At 36.6% G+C, this 20,539-nt stretch overlaps 1 protein-coding gene across 7 annotated transcripts in view; it reads left to right on the forward strand.

The window, feature by feature from the left end:
• Positions 1-20,539, forward strand: part of STXBP5L (syntaxin binding protein 5L) — a 355,119-nt gene that overhangs the window by 40,488 nt on the left and 294,092 nt on the right. For all 7 annotated transcript variants that reach the window (XM_070508944.1, XM_070508942.1, XM_070508943.1 and 4 more), the window contains exon 3: positions 19,860-19,957. In XM_070508944.1, the coding sequence (XP_070365045.1) occupies positions 19,860-19,957 (98 nt within the window). The remainder of the gene's footprint in view (positions 1-19,859; positions 19,958-20,539) is intronic.

Genomic DNA, 20,539 nt, shown 5'->3' on the forward strand with positions numbered 1-20,539 from the left:
CTTAAGAGTCAGAATAAGTAGGTCACATTTTGCCTCCTCAAGTATCTACCTGCTTCTCAGTTGTTGGCTTATGGACTGTGTTGGCTATAGTTGAGGCCTATTACCAGAAATAACTTAAGGTAGAGGTGGCCCTGACAGTGTGAAGGGCTGCTAGCCTCGAATTTTTTTCCTTTAGTAATCTCTGCCAGCCTTCTCCTTTCTCCCCTGAGCATGGACCTTATTCTCACATTCTTTTTTAAAAAAATTTTTTTTTTTTTGAGGAAGATTAGCACTGAGCTAACATCTGCTGCCAATCCTCCTCTTTTTGCTGAGAACATTGGCCCTGAGCTAACATCTGTGTCCATCTTCCTCTATTTTATATGTGGGACGCCTGCTAATGCATGGCTTGATAAGCGGTATGTAGGTCTGCACCTGGGATCCGAACCGGCAAACCCCAGGCTGCTGAATCGGAACATGCGAACTTAACCATTGCACCACCTGGCCAGCCCCCCTTGTTCTCCCATCATTACTCATAAGTTTCCGAGTTCTTGTGTCTATTTTTACTGTACTCTGAACCACTACACTTTTGCCATCACCCATGCTCTTGCTTTTTTCTGCCGTATATTTGCAAAATGAACTGTTTTTACACGTTGTAGAAAAATTAATAAACTAACACTGTAGATTTTTACAAATACCTTGAGTTACAAAGCCTTAAGAACTTAAAAGCTTGCATGGATCAATTTCTTTTTAACCTAAAATGACAAAGCTTATTCCAAAATGGCCTGAGAAGTAGGAGGTAAAAAAACATTTTACTGGTCTGTATTGCCCTTTTTTTCATACCCTACCATTCAAAGATCAGAAATGACCACTGCTCCTCCTTTTTGATACAATCTTACTATTTTGTTGATTGATGCATGAGGCATAAGGATCAGTTGATCTTATTTACACTACTTAGTAAAGTTAGGAGCAGAAGCATTTGGTTATTTATTGTCTTTGTGGTTTCTTTAATTCAATGGCTGATCTTGATTCTACCCCAGGCTGAAGCTTTGAAAGCCATTTTTGGCTTTGGTTTTAAATTCATATTGTGCAAATCAGGAGGTTACATTCTTTCATCCTGAGACAAGATTAGAGTACTGAAAAGCTACATAGCTCTCATTTCCAAAGCTATCAATCATATTGTGTATTCACTAGCTTAGTGACCTTGAACAAGTTGGTTAACCTTACTAAGCCTCAATTTCTTCATCTGTAATGATACCACCTACATCATAGGAATAGACTATAGAAATAAACGAAAATTAAGTGAGATAATCCATGTAAAGTGTTTTCCACTGTTCCTTATGCATAGTAAACAGATGGTGGTGACAGTAGCCTTGGGGGTAATGATTGTATGCATATAGTCTTCATTGTTTATTTCTAATGTAGCAAGAGGAAAACCGTCATTTTCAAATTCTTTGCAACTGCCAGTAAATAGGCTGAGGAAAGAAAGGCATCAACTCTCCATTACTTCTTTGGTAGGGAACAAAATGCTGTTTCTGCAAGTAGATTGTAAATTTAGATCTTATTTTATTTGTAATGGATGCTCCAAATGCCTACCCTCCCTATTACTGGAGATTTAAGGAGGTGCCATCTGAGGGACAGAGGTGGCCTGCAAATACTTAAAGGCTATTTATACTTATAGAAATAACAATAGTACCAGATATCTCAGTGGACTGTTTGAAATGCCAGTGTGTAGCTCACAAGGGAATCAAACTAAATAAACAGCAAATCATCTGTAATAGTCTAACACCATAACTACTTAGATAATTAGTCCTTTTGAATCAGGGAACATAACACTAAATATAAGCCTATTGTTTGTTTCTTTTAAGGAATACATTCATAGTGAGAAATACAGAACTACCTATCTCTTTATCATGTGTCCCTAAGTCTACCATGGTTTCTAGTGCAAGTATTTGTATGACGAGCAAAGTATGGAATTGGAAAGGATCTTAAAGTAATTTAGTTCATTCTCTTTATTTTATAGATGAAGAAACTGAGAGCTTAAGTAACGTGTCCAAGTTAGATAGTAAGTGACAGAACTGGGACCTGAACTAGATCTCCTGATTCCTAGCACAATATTCTTCCACATCATCCTGTCTGTAATTTTGCTTCACAAGATTTTCATTTCTTTTAAAGTGATTTTTAGTTTACCCCAGAGCCAAATTATTTTTCTATGACTACAAATTTCCATTTTTATAATATATCAATGAGAAAAGATCTTAGTTCACAGAAATTTGTTTGATATCTATATAGATACATAAAATAGATTCAATAAAAGATGTATATATTTCTTTCAAACGTGATGCAGAATTAAATTGAAATGTGTTGAGAGGTTAAGTTGTGAATAGAGGCTAGTGTAGTCAGAAAGAAAAATAAAGATTTCAGATAAGTAGGAGGGTTTAAGTTGAAGTACTAGGATAGTAAGAAAGATGAAACAGGGGCCAGCTCCGTGGCCGAGTGGTTAAGTTCGCGTGCTCTGCTGCGGCGGCCCAGGGTTCGGATCCTGGGTGCAGACATGGCACCGCTCGTCAGGCCACGTTGAGGCAGCATCCCACATCCCACAACTAGAAGGACCTGCAACTAAGACATACAACTATGTATGGGGGGGGGGTGGCGGTTTGGGAAATAAAACAGAAAAAAGAAAAAAAGATTGGCTACAGTTGTTAGCCCAGGTGCCAATCCTTAAAAAAAAAAAAAAAAGATTGGCAACAGTTGTTAGCCTAGGTGCCAATCTTTAAAAAAAAAAAAAGAAAGAAAGATGAAACAGAAGTGACGAGAGGAAAAGATACTGTGAGTGAATAGAGAGGATGCCAAATTTGAGTTCTTGACAGAGGTCTAGAAGTGTATGATGTTGAGGCTGTGTTCATTTGAGTCTGATGGTATTAATTGGCAATGGTCAGGTGAGCTGAAAGGGGAGAATGATGTAGTCAAGGTGTATGATAGATAGAAACAAGGATATTGAAGTCATAAGACTGTTAGTAGGTTTCAGAGTAGAGAGAAAATATATAAACCAGAAGATAAAATCACCTAAGAAGATGAAAATGAGTCCTAGGGGTGGAAAAAAAATCAATGGAAATACTTTGCAGAGAGCACTCTGCCACATTAGAGACTGTTCTGTCCTTCAGTTCTGTGTCCTTTATTAAATCATAAAGATGATAGAATTGGATGTCTTTTAGGGTTTACCCATGGTTAGTTCATGTTATTAGTCTATTAATATTCATGTTAGTTCTGTCAGTACATATTTTCTATGTATATCTCTATATTTTTCAGTAGGGAGAATTGGGCCTGTTCATAAACCATTTGGTATGTTTTTGAAGGTATGTTTTAACATACCTACATGATACTATGAGAGAAGATGATAGTATGAGAGATAGTGAGATAATATTAGAAAGGTAAATGCATTTAATTTGAACTTGATTCCCTCATATTTTGAAAGGACAGTTTTCTGTTAAGTTTAAGAACTGTAGACTTGTATTTACATAGTATGCTCAATTTGTAAAGCATATTTATATGCATTATCTCAATTATAAGTCAGATTTTTTTGTAACATTAACAGTATGAACTATAGAATCATAGTTACTCACTGTATGTGTTAAACTGTCAGTGATAAAAATCAATAGTTTTTTGAATTCCTGTAATCCTCTTAAGCTTGAAACAACAGAATCTCTGATCTCAAATCGTCTGTAATAAAATATTGTAGGAAGAAGCACAATCAGGTAGTAAAGAATAACCTACTTTTATATTAGATTTAATGATGCATTAGTATCTATAACATATCCTCAGTTAAATAACTGTGTATATTAAAAATATCATTCAAATGTGGATGCTTGTTTTAACACCTTAATGTTATATTATTCAGTTGCATATGGTTACAATAATCACAAAGGTGCTCAGAGGGAAAAGGGTGAGAATGATAGCTATTATAACTTTCAAAAAAAATCTCAAATATGCTTTCTTTATTGTGGAAAGTTGAGACAACAGCTCAAAATACAGAGATAATTATATATTGATTTAAAATTATTCTAGATAAAGATTTTATTTCAATACTTCAGATATTCAGTACTTCAAAAATATTTTAATTATTCATCTTTCTTAAAAATATGAGAATAGTTTTTGAAGGAAATACTACTTATTTGCATAAATCATACTGACAAACTTTAAAACCTAACTATTTAATCAATAGTACTGAGCTAAGTGAAGGGGACAAATTAAAGGCATGGTCCCTGCTCACAAAGGAACTTAGAACTTATTTAAGGAGACAAAAGGTTCATAATCATTCTTCAGTAATTTTGAGTAAGTGCTAAACTGTGGTGTTAACTTAGAATTTTAGCAAATATTTCATGTAGGAGAGAGGCCTTGACCTTGGATTTGAGAGATAAGTGGTGAATATTTTATTTTTGAAAAATGCTAATAATTAGGACCTCATTTGTTTATTACTATGTATAAATAATTTTTCCATTATTAGGTTTTTGTAGATACTTTGAAAAGAGATGCTTTTAGCAGCTTGAATCACAGAACAATAATGAAAAAATTTTTGAGGTATATAAACAAATAATTGCTTCTTGAATACTAAATTCTGATGGTATTTTGTTGTCACAGCTACAACACAAACTAATTACATAAGCTCTTTATTTCTAGTGGAATTCTAACAGTTGTGCAGTAACTTCTGTAGTAGTAAATAAACATTGAAATATATGACTACATTCTTGGTATTAATCAGATTAAGTTCCAATCTAGTGAAAAATATTTTCTCTCTAATTATTTTATATATTAGAAAATATATTATTCAATGCTACTGAAGAAAACATTTGAGACTTTTAACAAATTTGACAGACTTTAACAACTGAAAATATAATTGGGGATTTCCCTCCAATTTTATTGGTAATTGGTTATTTCTAGTACAAAGAAAAGTTACTGATTTTTGTTTATTTACCTTGTATTTAGACAACTTACCACATTCTTTTATTTCTAAAAAATTTTAGTAATCCATTTTGTTTCTTACTTTCTTGCATTTATATATATTATTTCAATTTCTTGTCCTATTGAATTAGCTTGAATCTCTAAAACAAAGCTGAATAATAATGGGAATAATGAACATGTATGTCTTCTTCTTGATTTTAATGAGAACGATTATAGCTTTTTGCTGTTTAGTATCATGTTTGTTGTTATTTTTGTTATTGTTAATATATATCATCTTTAAGTAGTCTTCCTTTAGTCCTATATTAGATAAGATGTTTACTTGAATTGACTGCTGAATTTTATCAAATCTCTTTCTAGAACCTATTCATATAATCATGAGGTTTTATCTTTTAATTTGTTGATTTAATTATTGTCAGTACATATCCTGATATTGAGCTGTCTTTGTTAGTTTAAATGAGATTAGGCAGTCAAATCTTTGTCTAAATCCAACAGAGACATACTTTTAAATGTTTTTTTTCTTTCACGCATATGAGAGAAAAAGAAAAAGTACCAATAACTTTATTCTAGCTTTATAAAGAAAACTCGCATGTATTTATATTTTTCTCAAAATGCTACATCAATTTAAATATTACTATCACGGGAACACATTATTAAGTAAAACAACCAATCAGAATTACAGACTCCTTAGAGATTCACAAGGGGTAACAGCAATCTGTAAAGTACAGCTGTCTTATTAGACTCCTTTTTAGAAATAACATTTGCAAAGCATTTATGTGATGAATATTATTTGCGTTTCTGTATCTGTATCTTGCCGAGGTTTATTTTGTAAGCAGTTAGAAGGCCTCTAGTTTCAAGGTGGAGGCCTGAAAAACTTCAAATTTAAGATAAGGAAAGGAAAAGGGTGACAAATATTAGTGACAAATGGAATATGAGGTGTATGTATATTTAACATCTATACTTACATTTCTGGAATAAACTTTATTTGCTTATGGTTTATCATTGTTAGGATATATTACTGGAGTGAATTACTAGTATCTTATTTAGTATTTTATAACTATATTCATGAGTATTTACTTTATAATGCTTAAAATAATCTGAAATTATAAATACTGTACTATGTGATGAGTTTCCTGTGAAATCACTACCACAGTCAAAATTGGGAACATTTTTGTTCCCAACATTTTGTTCCTGTGGCTCTTTGCAGCAGCCCATCATTCTTTCTGCCCCTGGACCCATGGGACAACTGATTTGCTTTTTTGTCACTAGAAATTGTTTGAATTTTATATAAATACTCCTTCCCTTTCTCTCTCTGTCTCTCTTTCCCTCTCTGTCTCTGTCTCTGTCTCTCTCCTTCCTCTCTCTGAATATATATACCTGATGTGTTTAACATTAAAAGATGATTTGGGCAATTCAGGGAAGAGTTTGGGATTGGATTAGTGACAAGCACATAAAAACTAAGCAAACGAAACTTAAAAAAAGAAGAGTAACCTCAGGGAACAAAAACATTTGTGAGGCAAAATAAGAAACTAGTAATAATAGAGTGTTAACACTTAGTTCTCACTAGCCCCATACGTGGAGAGCAGGGAGAGACTAAAAAAAGAGTCACACCATGCCAGATTGGTAGGTGGTAGGTTTAATAAGCAAGGGAACTTACATATGAGGCTTGTTTGGGCAGCTGAAAGACAGTACATCTCCACACTCACCCACCAGAATCTTAAAGTTTATATAGAGGCCTTAAATGGGCTCAGTCACATATACTGTCTAGATGATCTCAGTATCATGTCACTATCTCAAGACTGTGTCCTTGGGCAGCTTCTAGCATGGGGAAGGCAAGCAAGAGTGCACATTCCAAGGACAGGGGAGGGAGTGAGGTGCCTCTGATTGCCCAGGCCCAGCTCTAGGGTCAACGGGTCATCATGTCCTCCCCAGAATCTCCACCAACATTCCACCCTTGTGACTGGCTCTTACAATCTTTGCATTCCCCCCCTCTTCCACAATGTACCCTGAGCAGTAAGTGAGGGGTTTCACTAGCATGGAAGTGGCTTATTTGGCAGCTATCTGGCTGCATTGAAGGCAGATGCCACAGCAGCTGTACAGGCACATGCCAGAGAAAACACAGATTAAGACAATGATTCCCAAAATCAGTGACAGTTTTTTCCACCGAGAACCCCATGATCTGAACCCCATGACTGATTTATTAAGCTCCCTAGGTTGGGGTCAGATCACTCAGGGTGTTCATTTTTGCCCTCAGGTGATTTAATAAAGATGATACATTAGTAAACTTATCAGGTATGATATACCAAACAACATTCTGTTTGGATAATTGCAGAGGTGCCCCCTTGCAAGGCAGTGATAATGTCCAAGCCATCCTGTTTTGGAGGATAACGTTTCTCATTAGAGACATTTCAGTGTTCAGTAAAGACAGGCTTAGCTGGTTATCATTTAAGGCCTGCTGGGTGAATTTAGTAAGGGCTTCTATGTGTGTTACAATGTCCTCTAGGCCAATGGCAGGGGACAAACACTGAGGCCAAATGATCATACCAGTGGAAAACAGAATGTACTCACCTGACCTTGAGGAGAGGGAGGTTGGCAGCTTTGGGAACTTGATCTGGTTGTGTGTACCACACATGTTGGCCAGGGCAGGCAGAGCTGTTAGGCATGAGGAGATGGACAAGGGGGCATGATGTGCCGGACCAAGACACCTACCTTCTCCCCTCTTTTAATTCCATTCCAGGCATAGTTCATTTCAACATGTCTTGCTTGCAGCAGGACAACAGGATCTCAGTGGAGATTGAGTAGTTTTCTCTCACTCAGGGATTCGAAGTGACTCACCCATTCTGGTGGGAGGTCCTATTGCAAATTCCAGTGGATAGTGCCTTTCCTAGGTATGATGGGGCTTGGTATTCTCAGCAGTATAGCACATTGATCCACGATGAGAATTGGGTCAATGGCTGTTTCCTTCAACTTCCATGCCTTGATTGGGTGTCTCAGCAGGGGTCCTCAGTCTGGCATATGGGGCGATAGGCCTTACAGGTTGATCATTCAAATGTATTAAAGCCTGGGATAGTACGTTAGTCCACCCGGCCAAGGTGGTTTTACCTGTTAATAATTTGATCTGCTACTTTAATATTCTGTTTTTCCTTTCTACCAAGCCTGCTGCCTGTGGCTTATAGGGAAGGTGGAACTTCCATTCAATGACATGTTCTTTTGCCCAGTCTTTCATATCATGACCTTTGAAATGTGATACCCAATCACTGTCTATTCACAAGGATATCCATACATGGTACTCAGCTTCTTTAATCCCCTAATGGTGGCAGCTTGGTTTGCATGGTAACAGGGGACAGCTTGGGTTAAGCCAGATGCAGTGGCTATACAAACCAAGGTGTATTTAGAACCCTCACTCGCAGGTAGGGGGCCAATATAATCAATTTGCCAATCCCTCATAGGTTGGGAACTCTGGTGGTGACCCCAGACTCCTTTGGTAGTTGCCTTGGGCATTGTTTAGAACACGCAGGGCATGCTGTTACTGCCTTAACCAAGTCACGGTATTTTAAGGGCAATCAGACATCTTTGGCAATACGCCATCTGACATGGGCACTCCAGTGACTGCTCTTTCTAGACCCCCAATCTGCCATATCTACTGAAGGGTCAGTTCCTAGGGCTCATAGATGAGCTAGGATATCAGCTTCCTGATTGCCAGGGAATATTTTTGCCTTATGAGCTCGGATGTGGAAAACAGTTTTTGAGTGCCTGAGGCTCTCACAGGTGGACCCAAATGTCTTTCCACATATTCTGACCCCACAAAGGTTTATTCCTGATCATTCACTCCTCGGCTTCCCAATGTCCAAGCCATAGGTTAATCCCTTTAGAATAGCCCAGCTGTCAGTGCAGAGGATTAATGGCCAGGGCTCATGAGTGATCACCAGCCAAACTGCTCTGAGTTCAGCCCACTGGCTGCTATGATTTGTTACTGTTTCCATCCAGATGGTGTCGGTGATGCGCTGAATAGCGACAGCAGTCCTTTGGACAGATTGCCTCAACTAGATCCATTTGTATATCAGGCATCAGCAGGAATTTCTCCCACTCCCTTTCTACAGGCTACAGGGGTCACCATAGGAATAGAGGCAGGGGCATCTGGAGGATCTACGTAGTTCACAGGGCGTAGTAGCACCTGTATTTCTAGAGATAGTGGGCTGGTGGACAAGGTGCTCTTCTGCTGCAAATAGGCATACCACTTAGTCAAAGTGGGAGTTTGAGCCATGGCAGAGGTGCGTCGATGGAACATATTCTCACCACCTCTTGATAGGAAGGGAAGTTCTTACCATGATGTTGTTCCTTCGTGAGAGGTTCTACCTGGAGGAGTGCTGTGGACACTGCGAGGAGCTGTTACTCTGTGGAGGTATATTGTGTTTCTGCCTCCTAGCAGAACTAGGACCAAAATCCTAGAGGTACTCCCTCTTTATGTTGTCTCTGCCATAGTGCCCAACCTTCCAGAGTCTCAGACACATCTAAATCAAATAGTAGCTCTGCTTGGGAGATGCCCAGAGCTTTAATCTCTTTACTAATATTTTTACCTTCTCAAAGGCAGCTTGCTGCTCAGATCCTCAGTCCCACACGTGCCCTTTCTTTATCAGGTGGTATAAGGGAGGAGCCAGCACTAGTGGTTTAGTGGTTAAGACTCAGTGCCTTTACCGCTATGGCCTGGGTTCATTTCCTGGTCATAGAACCACACCACCTGTCTGTTGGTTGTGTTACTGTGGCCACTGTATGTTGCTGTGGTGCTGAAAGCTCTGCCACCAATATTTCAAATACCAGCAGGGTCATCTATGGTGGACAGGTTTCAGTGGAGTCTCCAGACTAAGACAGACTAGGAAAGAGGGCCAGGCTACCTACTTGCAAAAGAATTAGCTGTGAAAACCATATGAATAGCAGTGGAGCATTGTCTGATACAGTGCTGGAAGGTGAGAGAATGGCACAATAAGATTGGGCAGGCTTCCCCTCTGCTGTACACAGGGTTGCTAGGAGTTGGAATCAACTTGATGGCACTAACAACAACAAATAAGGGATGGAGGCACTGTGACAGGTAGGGAATGAAAGTCCTCCAGAACCTCCAAAATTCCTACAAAGGCTTGCACTTCTCTCACATTCTTAGGGTTTGGATAGGTTTGCACCTTATCAATCACAGCTTCTGGGACAATGTGTGTCTTACCTGATCAAACAACTCACCAAAACCGTGCAGCAGTGCCTGGGCCTTGAATTTTCTGTGGGTTCCTCTGCAGGTACATCTTATCCTCTTCCTTGAAGATGTTCCAGCAAAGTCTGCAGAGTGTCCTGCAGTAGAGGCAAGTCTTCACATGTTAACATTATATCAACAATGTAATGGGCCCATTTTGTTGATGTGAGGAAGGAGAACAGGGACAAGTCTCAAGCCACCATCCCATGACATATTGTGGGGCTCTGCAGATGGCCTTTGAGAAGCACTTGAAAGTTTCATTATTGCCTCTCCCATGTGAAGGCAAATTGATCTTAGTTATCAGAAACCTGTACTCGTCAGAGTCTTTTCTTGAATCTCCTTGAAGATAAAGCACTTTTATTAATAACATATTTATACAAATAACCTAAATAAAGTTTAGCATCACTTCTTATTTGTCCATGCTCCCTATGTAATATATCAAATAAGCCTAATTTAGTTTGATATCCTTCTTTTATAAGGAGAGAGAACACATATTTTGAAATATTCCAGGGGCCCTCTGGAAAATCCTAAGGTTCGTTCAAAGTCAGCAAGACTTCATTTAGAATTTGACTTTTGGGAAGCTTGTCAAAAATACCAAAAGGTTTTAAAAACTTGATTAAATAGGATCAAAGATTGCTGTGAAACAATACTTAGTTATCCAATAAACAAAGTTGACAAAGATTTCAAAGGAAAATGCAGAAAGTTCTACAGTTGTAAAAATTTTTAAAAATTTAGCTCTTTTTTTTTAAAGATTTTATTTTTTTCCTTTTTCTCCCCAAAACCCCCCGGTACATAGTTGTATATCCTTCGTTGTGGGTCCTTCTAGTTGTGGCATGTGGGACGCTGCCTCAGCGTGGTTTGATGAGCAATGCCATGTCTGCGCCCAGGATTCAAACCAACAAAACACTGGGCTGCCTGCAGCGGAGTGCGCGAACTTAACCACTTGGCCAGGGGGCCAGCCCCCAAATTTAGCTCTTTTAATAGAGAAAATTCAGTTTTCTTGAGTAATTGAAAACCTGATAAAGACAACATGAAGCATAGGAAATTATTTTGATAAAACATAGAATCTTTGTTTTCCAGGCAGATTACTTAAAAGGTGAAGGAAAACCTTTCACAGTCTCATCAAGAATAGACTAATAGTACAGGAAAACTTTGTCTTTTAGCAGATGAAAGAAAAATAAATTTCAGTATTGCATAAGTACACTATTGATATTAAAGCTTGTTTTTCTTTAAGCCAGTTAAATAGAGCTTTTTTACAAAAGAATTTTGACGATACCCTCTGGAGGTAGAAACACATCACATATACATAACATATATTCATTGATAAACATATAGACAGACACAGAGACTCCATAGCTTTCATTCCTGCAGTGAATGTGGTCTGATCAGGACCTTCAAAGCAGGGGCATAGATTGCCAGTCTCATTCCCAATTCCTTAAGAATTTGTTCTACCTCCTTTATGGATTTCCAGGGTCCTACGTACCCAGGGAGATTCCCCTCATTGGGCCAAGCCACGCTGCAGGATACAATAATCCAATTTATAAGGGAATGAGTACCTTGAAACCCCCGAGTGCCATGCAGGGACTGCCAGAGGGCAGGCTGTATGGTGATGTTGCTCATTTTCTCTACCTCCTGCCTAGTTAGAGAAATGCCATTGCCCCCCCATATCCCATAGCCACACTAACCATGCCTGGATACTTTCCCTGGCCTTTTGCTGCAACTTGGTGGCTATATCAATAAGCTCAGTAAGAGTATATTCTCTCATTATTAATGTTTCCTGAACTGGGGGCTGCCCTGATGGCTGGGGTTTTTGTTGCTGTTTTTTTTTTCTTTCTTCCATGTTAGGTGTTGGACACCATGGGGTGTTTCCCCCATTTCACTGTCAATTACCACAACATCCTCCTCTTCACTCTCATCACTTTACCAGGGATTCTACCTCTTAGTGTCCCAAACAGGCTTTGTCACAAGTGCTTGGACCTTAATCCATGGCAGCTTGCGCCCTCCTAGCTTTGCAAAGTGGCATGCTATGGTCTCTAACTTATTATCCTGCTCTCTCACCTTGTCTGCCGGCTCTGAAGCTGGCAGAATGGTGGACAATTGCACAGCCTTCTCTAACGTCAGCTCTTCTTCCATCTTTCTAACTCAAATTTCAGCCTCTAGTTGGGCATTAGTGGCCAGCTGAACTGCCCACTGTAGAGGCTTGCCCGCTGTAGAGGCTAGCCCACTGCAGCAGCCATTTGTCTTCCTTCTTTGCCACAATTCCTCAAACAAGCATATTAGACCAGCTGGAGTTTGCGGGCATTTCCGTCCTCAAGTAGTGGTCCACAGCATCTAACAGACAAGCCACCCCTCCCCACATAGAGGTTGATGGCCAACTCAGGATTTCTCACATGGATGCCTCTTTCCCAAGGCCCATTTCTTCAGTCTCCTGGCTGGCTCACCAATTGTTAGTTCGCAAACTGACCCTGTACAGGGAAGGTAGGAAGAGACCAAAGAAAAAGGTGCACTACTACAGATTGGTGGGTGGCAGGTTTAATGAACAAGAGAACTTACATGTGAGGCTTGTCTTGGGTGGCTACAAGATGAGTAGATCTCCACACCCACCCACCAGAATCTTAAAGTTTTTATAGAGGTTTTAACTGGACTCAGTCATGTGTACTGTCCAGATGGTCTCAACACTACATTACTATCTGAATGCTGTGTCCTTGGGCAGCTTCTTGTGTGGGGAAGGCAAGAGGAACGCACATTCCAAGGACAGAGGAGGGAGGGAGGTACCTCTATTGCCTGGCTCCAGCTCATGGGTCAACCAGCAGTCTTGTCTTCTCAATGACCTCCTCCAACAACACTGATTGTCATGGGAGGAGAGAGATATGGCAAGGGTGCTTGTATGTGTAGTGAGGGGGTGGGTATAAAAGAATATTTTTTTTGAAATGTCAATAAGTATCAATATTAAAATGTTATTTTGAGACGTATTAGGTACATACAAAATAAATAGCAAAAGATTGAAAAGTAGTTGCCTCTGGGAAGTAGGAAATGGGAAGGGGACAGATGACTTCTAATTTTTATAATATGTCCTATGGGATTATCTGGCTTGTTAAACTACCTACATGGTTGAGTGTGATAAAAATAAAACTAAAATGAGAGAAAAATGATATAAAATTTCAAAATATTTGTGTTAATAAACATTCCATTTCTATTATGTCTGCTTCCAAATATCTTGTAAGATGGGGGTATAGTAGTGCTTTATTCTTCTTTAATTTTAGTATCAACTGCCTTTTGGATCTTTGAACTTGATAGTTTTCTTATTCTTTCAAGAGATTTAAAAGTCTTACTGAGAAATTGGTACCAAAACCTCAACTGCCAAGGGCATTTGTATGAACAGGTACTTTGCCGTACTTGTGCATATAGAGCAATGTTACCTTTTTATCACAGTGTGATGGGGTTTCATAGGAACTTCTTATTTTTGTTACCATTATGCCACTCCATGGTGTCATATGCCTGTCATGGTCCTCTTAGTCTTTTCCTTAATTCAAGAGAGCAGAAAATTATTCAGCAATACTTACAGTGATCCAAGATGACATCAAATTTAGGGAAGGTTGTGGACGTACACACATAGCCCTAAGCAGCCCAAAGTTAAAGTAATTTGGCTGTTATTGGAAACAAATATCATTGAAATTGAGAGAATTTTCCCATCAATGGGAGTTACTCCACAGTTAGAGTAATAATTGTTTTTTGCTTACCAGAATATATTGTGTCCATGTGAATGTCATTTTCTAACTGTGGATTAAACAATGTAGAAATTTATTTCTCTTTCATGAAATCTGTCCAAACTTAAGCAACACAGGACTGATTCAATGGCTCTGTGGTGTCTAGAACCCAACAAAGTCTTTCTGTCTTGTTTCTTTGCTATCCTGAAATATGGCCTCCATCTCATGTTCTAAGATGGCTGTTCCAACTCCCACCATTGTATCTATTTTCCAATCCATAGGAAAGTGAGAAAAATAAGTAGGATTTTCCTTCACTTTAAAGGGTTTATGTAATTTCTGCTCTCATTCCTTTGTTCAGAATCTAATCTAGCCTGCAGTGGAGGTTGGGAAATATAGCGTGAACTGGATTGCTATGTATAGCACTCAAAATTTTATTACTAGAGAAAAAGGGGAAAGGAATATATTGTGGAGCAACAGGCAGTCTCTGTCACAGGTAGTTTTGAGGCTGTTTTGAAATATTATGATAGTATTAAGCTTAGTCAACCAGGCCTAATATGAATTCTGCATTGTCTCATTGTATTGCTTTCAGTTCCATATCAGGCCTTCTGTGCTTTCATTTATATACTGAGGAAATTAAAATTAAAACTAAACTAAAACTAAAACCAAAATGTTCAGAATTCCTTGTCAGCTGGGTTCTGGTTAGATTCTGCCAATGAGAGGCACTTGTGCCAGATTAAAAAATAGGAAGAAAGAAAAGTCCTTTTGTTTTTGGTAGTGCCTCTTGCAGTGTCAGCAATGAGTATGGGTTTGTGTCTTTCATCTCAGAGGTGGTAGCAGCTTCCTTAACCCAGGGTAATATAACCAGCCCTTCCACATATTTGTAACTAATTCTGTCTATCTTTCTTTGCTTCAAGTATCTGGAGAGATTTTTGGAACTGTTGATATGGTTGACCACCTCATGTCATCCCCTGCAATATTTTGAAAGGAGAGTGCTATGAACTGAACTGTGTCCCCCCCAAAGTTCGTATGTTGAAACGCTAACCCCCAATGTGATGGTATTTGGAATTGGAGCCTTTGGGAGTTAATTAGGGTTAGATGAGGTCATAAAGGTGAGGCCCTTCATGATGGTATTAGTGGCTTTATAAAATGAGGAAGAGAGAGAGAGCACTCTCTCCCATGTAAAGACACAGTGAGAAGGTGACCATCTGTAAGCCAGGAAGTGGCCTCTCACTAGGAACTGAATTGGCTAGTAACTTAATCTTGACTTCCAGGATCCAGAAGTGTGAGAAATAAATGTCTTGTTTAAGCTACCCAGTCTATGGTATTTTGTTATAGCAGCCTGAGCAGACTAATACAGAGAGTAAAAAAAAAGACAGCAAGAGAAGCAAAATAACTTTAATAAAAATTAGATATATAAGAACCTAATTTTATTTGTTGGTGATTAGCTTTGTTGCCATTGTCTTACTTCATCAACTGAGCATAAACTATAGTCTTTCAATAACACTTTCTGACTGCCTAAAATTGAGATTTTTTTTGACCTTGACGTAGTAGTCTTCAGACTCTGTTCTCCTACATTTTTCTCTTGCTTTCTTTTTTTTTTTTTAACTACATCTATCATTCCATTTGATAGCCTTGATTCTTTTGAAATCAGCCAGGTACTCCAACTCATCCTAACTTCTTATTGCATACTTTGTCTGATGATACAATAGCAGTGCATTTGATATTCTTGAGGGGAGCAATATTTTTTTCTTTCAAATTAAGATAGAATTCACCTACCATGTAATTCACCCTTTTAAAGTGTACATTTCAGTGGTTTTCAGTATATTCACAGAGTTGTGGAACAACCACCACAATCAATTTTAGAACATTTTATCACCCCAAAAAACAACCCTGTACCCATTAGCAGTCAATTCCTATTACTTACGGCCCCTATCCCCCATCCCTGGGCAACCAGTAATATAATTTCTTTCTCTATATATTCTCCTACTCTGTACTTTCCATATAAATGGAATCATATTATATGTGACTGTCTTCTTTCAGGTAGCATAACATTTTCAATGTACATCCTGTCATAGCATGTCAGTACTTCATTCTATTTTATTGATGAATAATCCATTGTATGGATATACCACATTTCATTTATCCATTCATCAGTTGATGGATATTTGAGTTGTTTCTACTTTTTGGCTATTATGAATAATGCTGCTTTGAATATTTGTGTAAAGTTTTATGTGGATTTAGTTTTCATTTCTCTTGGTTATATACCCAGGAGCAGAATCACTGTGTCTGTATTTCACAATTTGAGTGAAACTGCCAAGCTATTTTCCAAAGAGACTTCATGATTTCACATTTTCACCAGCAATGTATTAGGGCTCCAATTTCTCCACATCTTTGTCAACATGTATTAATATCTATCTTTTTTATTGTATATATCCTATCAGGTGTGCAGTTATATCTCATTTTGGATATGATTTGCAGTTCCCTAATGGCTAATGATGTTGGACATCTTATCATGTGCTTATTGGTCATTTTTATATATTCTTTGGATAAATGTCTATTAAGATCCTTTGCCCATTTTTACATTGATTGTATTTTTATTATTGAGTTATAAGAGTTCTTTATGTATTCTAGATGTAAGTTCCTTATCAGATATATAATTAACAAATATTTTATCCCATTCTGTGGGTTGCCTTTTTACTTTCTTGATGGGATCCTTTATAGCACAAAAGTATTTAATTCTCACAAAGTTCAATTTATCTATTTTTAATTTTGTTGCTTGTGCTTTTGATGTGATGTTTAAGAAACCATTGCCTAATTCTAAGTAACTCAGATTTAAGCATGTTTTTCTTCAGGAGTTTTATAGTTTTGGCTCTTACATTTAGGTCTACAATCCATTTTGAGCTAATTTTTGTATATAGTATAAGTGAAGAGTGCAAGTTAATTCTTTTGCATGTGGATATCCAGTTTTTACAGTACCGTTTGTTGAAAGGCTATTTCCTCATTGAATTGTCTTGCAACCTTGTCAAAAATCTGTTGACTGAAAATGTGAGGATTTATTTCTAGAATCACAATTCTGTTCCATTGATCTATATGGCTATCCTTACCCCAGTACCTCACTGTCTTGATTACTGTAGATTTGTATAAATTTTGAAAATAGAAAATGTGAGTCCTCCAACTTTGTTCTTTTTCAAGATCATTTTGGTATTCTTGATCATTTGACTTAGGATCATATGAATCTTAGGATGAATTTGTCAATTTATGCAAAAAAGCCAGCTGGGATTTTGATAGGGATTGCATTGATTCTGAAGATCAATTTGGGGTCTGTTGTCATTTTAACAATATTAAATCTTTTAATCCATGGATATGGGAGCCTTTCCTTTTACTTAAGTCTTTAAAAATTTTTTTCAACAATGTTTTGCAGTTTTTAGCATATAAGTTTTGCACTTCTTTTGTTCACTTTTTTTATGGGTGTTTTGTTCCTCTGGATGCTACTGTAAATGAAATTATTGTCTTAATTTCATTTTTGGATGGTGTATTGCTAGTATATAGAAATATAATTGATGTTTGTACATTAATTTTTCAACCTTGCCTAACTCCTTTATTAGTTCTAATAATTTTTAATTGTATTTCTTAGGCTTGCATATTGTGCCATCTGCAAATAGTTTTAGTTCTTCCTTTCTAATCTGGATGTCTTTTATTTATTTTTCTTGTCTAATTGTCCTGAATAGGACATAGAAGTAGCAAAAGATGACATACTTGTTTTATTCCTCATTTTAGAGTGAAAGCATTTGTTATTTCACTAATTAGTGTGATGTTAGCTGTAGGTTTTTTGTACATGCTATTTATCAGATTGAGGAAGTTCTCTACATTTTCATTTGTTGAGTGCTTTTTAAGATGAATGAGTATTGGATTTTCTGTAAAAATTTTTCTGCATCTGTTGAGATAATCGTGTGTTTTTTTCCCTATATTCTATTGATATGGTATATTACATTAAATATTTTTTATGTTAAACCAACCTTGCATAACTGGGATTAATCTACCAAGTTATGGTGTATATCCTTTTTATGTTGCTGGAATTAGTTTGCTAGTATTTTACTGAGGATTTTTGCACCTATATTAATAAGAATTAGTGGTCTTTAGTTTTCTTTTTTTGTGATGTCTTCGTCTGTTTCTAGTATCAGGATAATACTGGCCTCATAGAATGAGTTGGGAAATGTTCCCAACTCTTTTATTTTTTTGCAGAGTAAGTAAATTCTGATTTTTGTTATCCACATTGCTCTACAGGAAGATTAGGAATATCTTCTTCTTGACAATGTTATGTTTATAAGTTTGACTAAGGAAGACAGTTCAGAGTCAAGAGGGAAAAACTCAGTTAAGAGTCATGACTAGAAACTGTTTTTTTCTGGGTATTTTTTTTACCAACTTAGTTGAGAATTTTTTGGAGAATACAGAACAGTGGTTGATTGGCTAAGGACATCATGGTACATTCATACTATAATAAGCTCTGCAACCTTGAAGTAGGTTGAAGTACATTTACATATTTTTTTGTGGTAATATTTCCATGATCTGCTGTTGAGTAAAAAGACAGATTGCAGATCAGGTTATATGTTATGTAATATGCATATGCATATATGTTCATATATGCTGTAGAAGAAAAAGAGGAAGTTATGCAATGAACTTAAACTGTTTTTGTCTGGGGAATAAGAATTTTAGGTGAACTAAAAGGTAGTTTATCTTTATTTTCATCTCTGAATATTTACAAATGCAATATTTTGTTATAAAAGTATTTCCATTAAAAATAGTTCTTGGAACACTAAATATCTCGCTGAACAAGATATAGTATCTTTTTTCTTACTTATGTGGATTCTCTATTTCTTTGAAAAGTTATAGCACATTGAATATTAATTCCTGTCTAATATTGCATGTTCCTTTTCATATGTTAGTCTTACCTCCTTTATGATATTATGAGCTTTTTATATCTTTATTTTTTCCATTGTGTTATTATAAAAGCTTTCAAACATACAGACGAGTTGAAAGAATTATACTGTGGACACTCATGTATGTATGTGTGGGTGTGTACACACATACACACTCACCACCTACATTTGACAATTATCATTTTGTTGTATTTGTTGTATGTCATCTATCCATATATCCATATTACTTTTTTGGATGTATTTTGAAATAAGTTGCAAGTGTCAGTACATTTCACCTCCTAACTTCAGTATGCACATCATGAACTAGAGTTCAAGATTTGTTTATAATGCTTTTTTCTTTGAGGTACAATTTACATATAGAGAAATTACAAATTTTACTGTACCATTTGATGAGTTTTGACTAATGTATACACTTGTGTAACCTAAACCTCTATCAAAATATAGAATATTACCTTGACTCAGTAAGTTGCTTCATACTCCTTCCCAATCAGTTCTCTTCAAGTCAACCACCATTCTGATTTTTTTTCACCGTAGATTAGTTTTGCTTATTCAGAATTTATGTGTGATTATACTATATGCACTCTTTTGTATGTTCTTTTACTTAGCATAATGTTTTTGAGAATCATCCATGTTGTTCCATTTATCAGTAGTTTTATCTTTTTATTGTTGAGTAGTGTTGTATTTTATGAGTATACCACAGTTTTTTTTGATTCTTTTCTTATTGGACACTTGGGCTGTTTCTAGATTGTTAAATATAAATCTATTAGGGGTATACTTATACAAGTTATGTAGGCTCTTAATTTTCTTGGGTACATACATACAGTGGAATTTCTCGGTATTAGGACGGGTATATGTTTAGTTTATAAGAAACTGCAAGGCATTTTTCCAAAGTGTGTCATTTTGTACTCCTACCAACAACATTTGGTAGTAGTTTGTTTTTTTTAATTAACAAAAAATATTTTAGTAATTCTGGCGGTTGAATAGTGGTATCTTGTGATTGTAATTTTATTTCCCTTGTGACTTATTTTACTATTTGCTCTCTTTCAGACAGTTCGGCATGGTTTTCCTTATCAGCCCACAGCATTAGCCTTTGATCCAGTTCAGAAAATCTTGGCTATTGGGACGAGAACAGGGGCTATACGAATGTATCCTTAATTTTTGGTTCATTACTTGCTATCTTAATACCAATTTTATTTCCTTAAATATTCAGGTAAGTGAAATATTTATGACCAAATTAAGTTTATTTTTCTTTAAAAATGAATAATGATTGTGAAAACTCACATTGTCTTTAAAAATGAATAATGATTGTGAAAACTCACATTGTCAAATTTATTGGCATATTTTCAATGTCTGTGAGATAAGTCCCTTCTTTGATTCCTGGTATTGGTAATTTGTGTTTTCTCTTTTTTCCTGATCAGTATGGCTAGAAGCTTATCAATTGTATTAACTTTCAAAAGAACCAACTTTGGTTTCATTGCTTTTCTGTATTGTTTTCCTATATTCTATTTCATTGATTTCTGCTTTGATTTTTTTTTAATTTCCTTTTCTTGCTTCACTTTGGGTTTAATTTGATCTTCTTTTTCTAGTTTCTTAAGGTAGAAACTGAGGTCATTGATTTGAAAACTTTCTTCTTTTCTAATATATTCCTGTAGTGATGTGAATTTCCTCCCGAGTGCTGCTTTAGTGTCATCCCATTTTTTTATATTAACCTTTTTATTTTGAGATCT

Source organism: Equus asinus, chromosome 5 (genome assembly GCF_041296235.1).
Source record: "Equus asinus isolate D_3611 breed Donkey chromosome 5, EquAss-T2T_v2, whole genome shotgun sequence".
In the NCBI taxonomy this organism is placed as follows: Eukaryota; Metazoa; Chordata; class Mammalia; order Perissodactyla; family Equidae; genus Equus; species Equus asinus.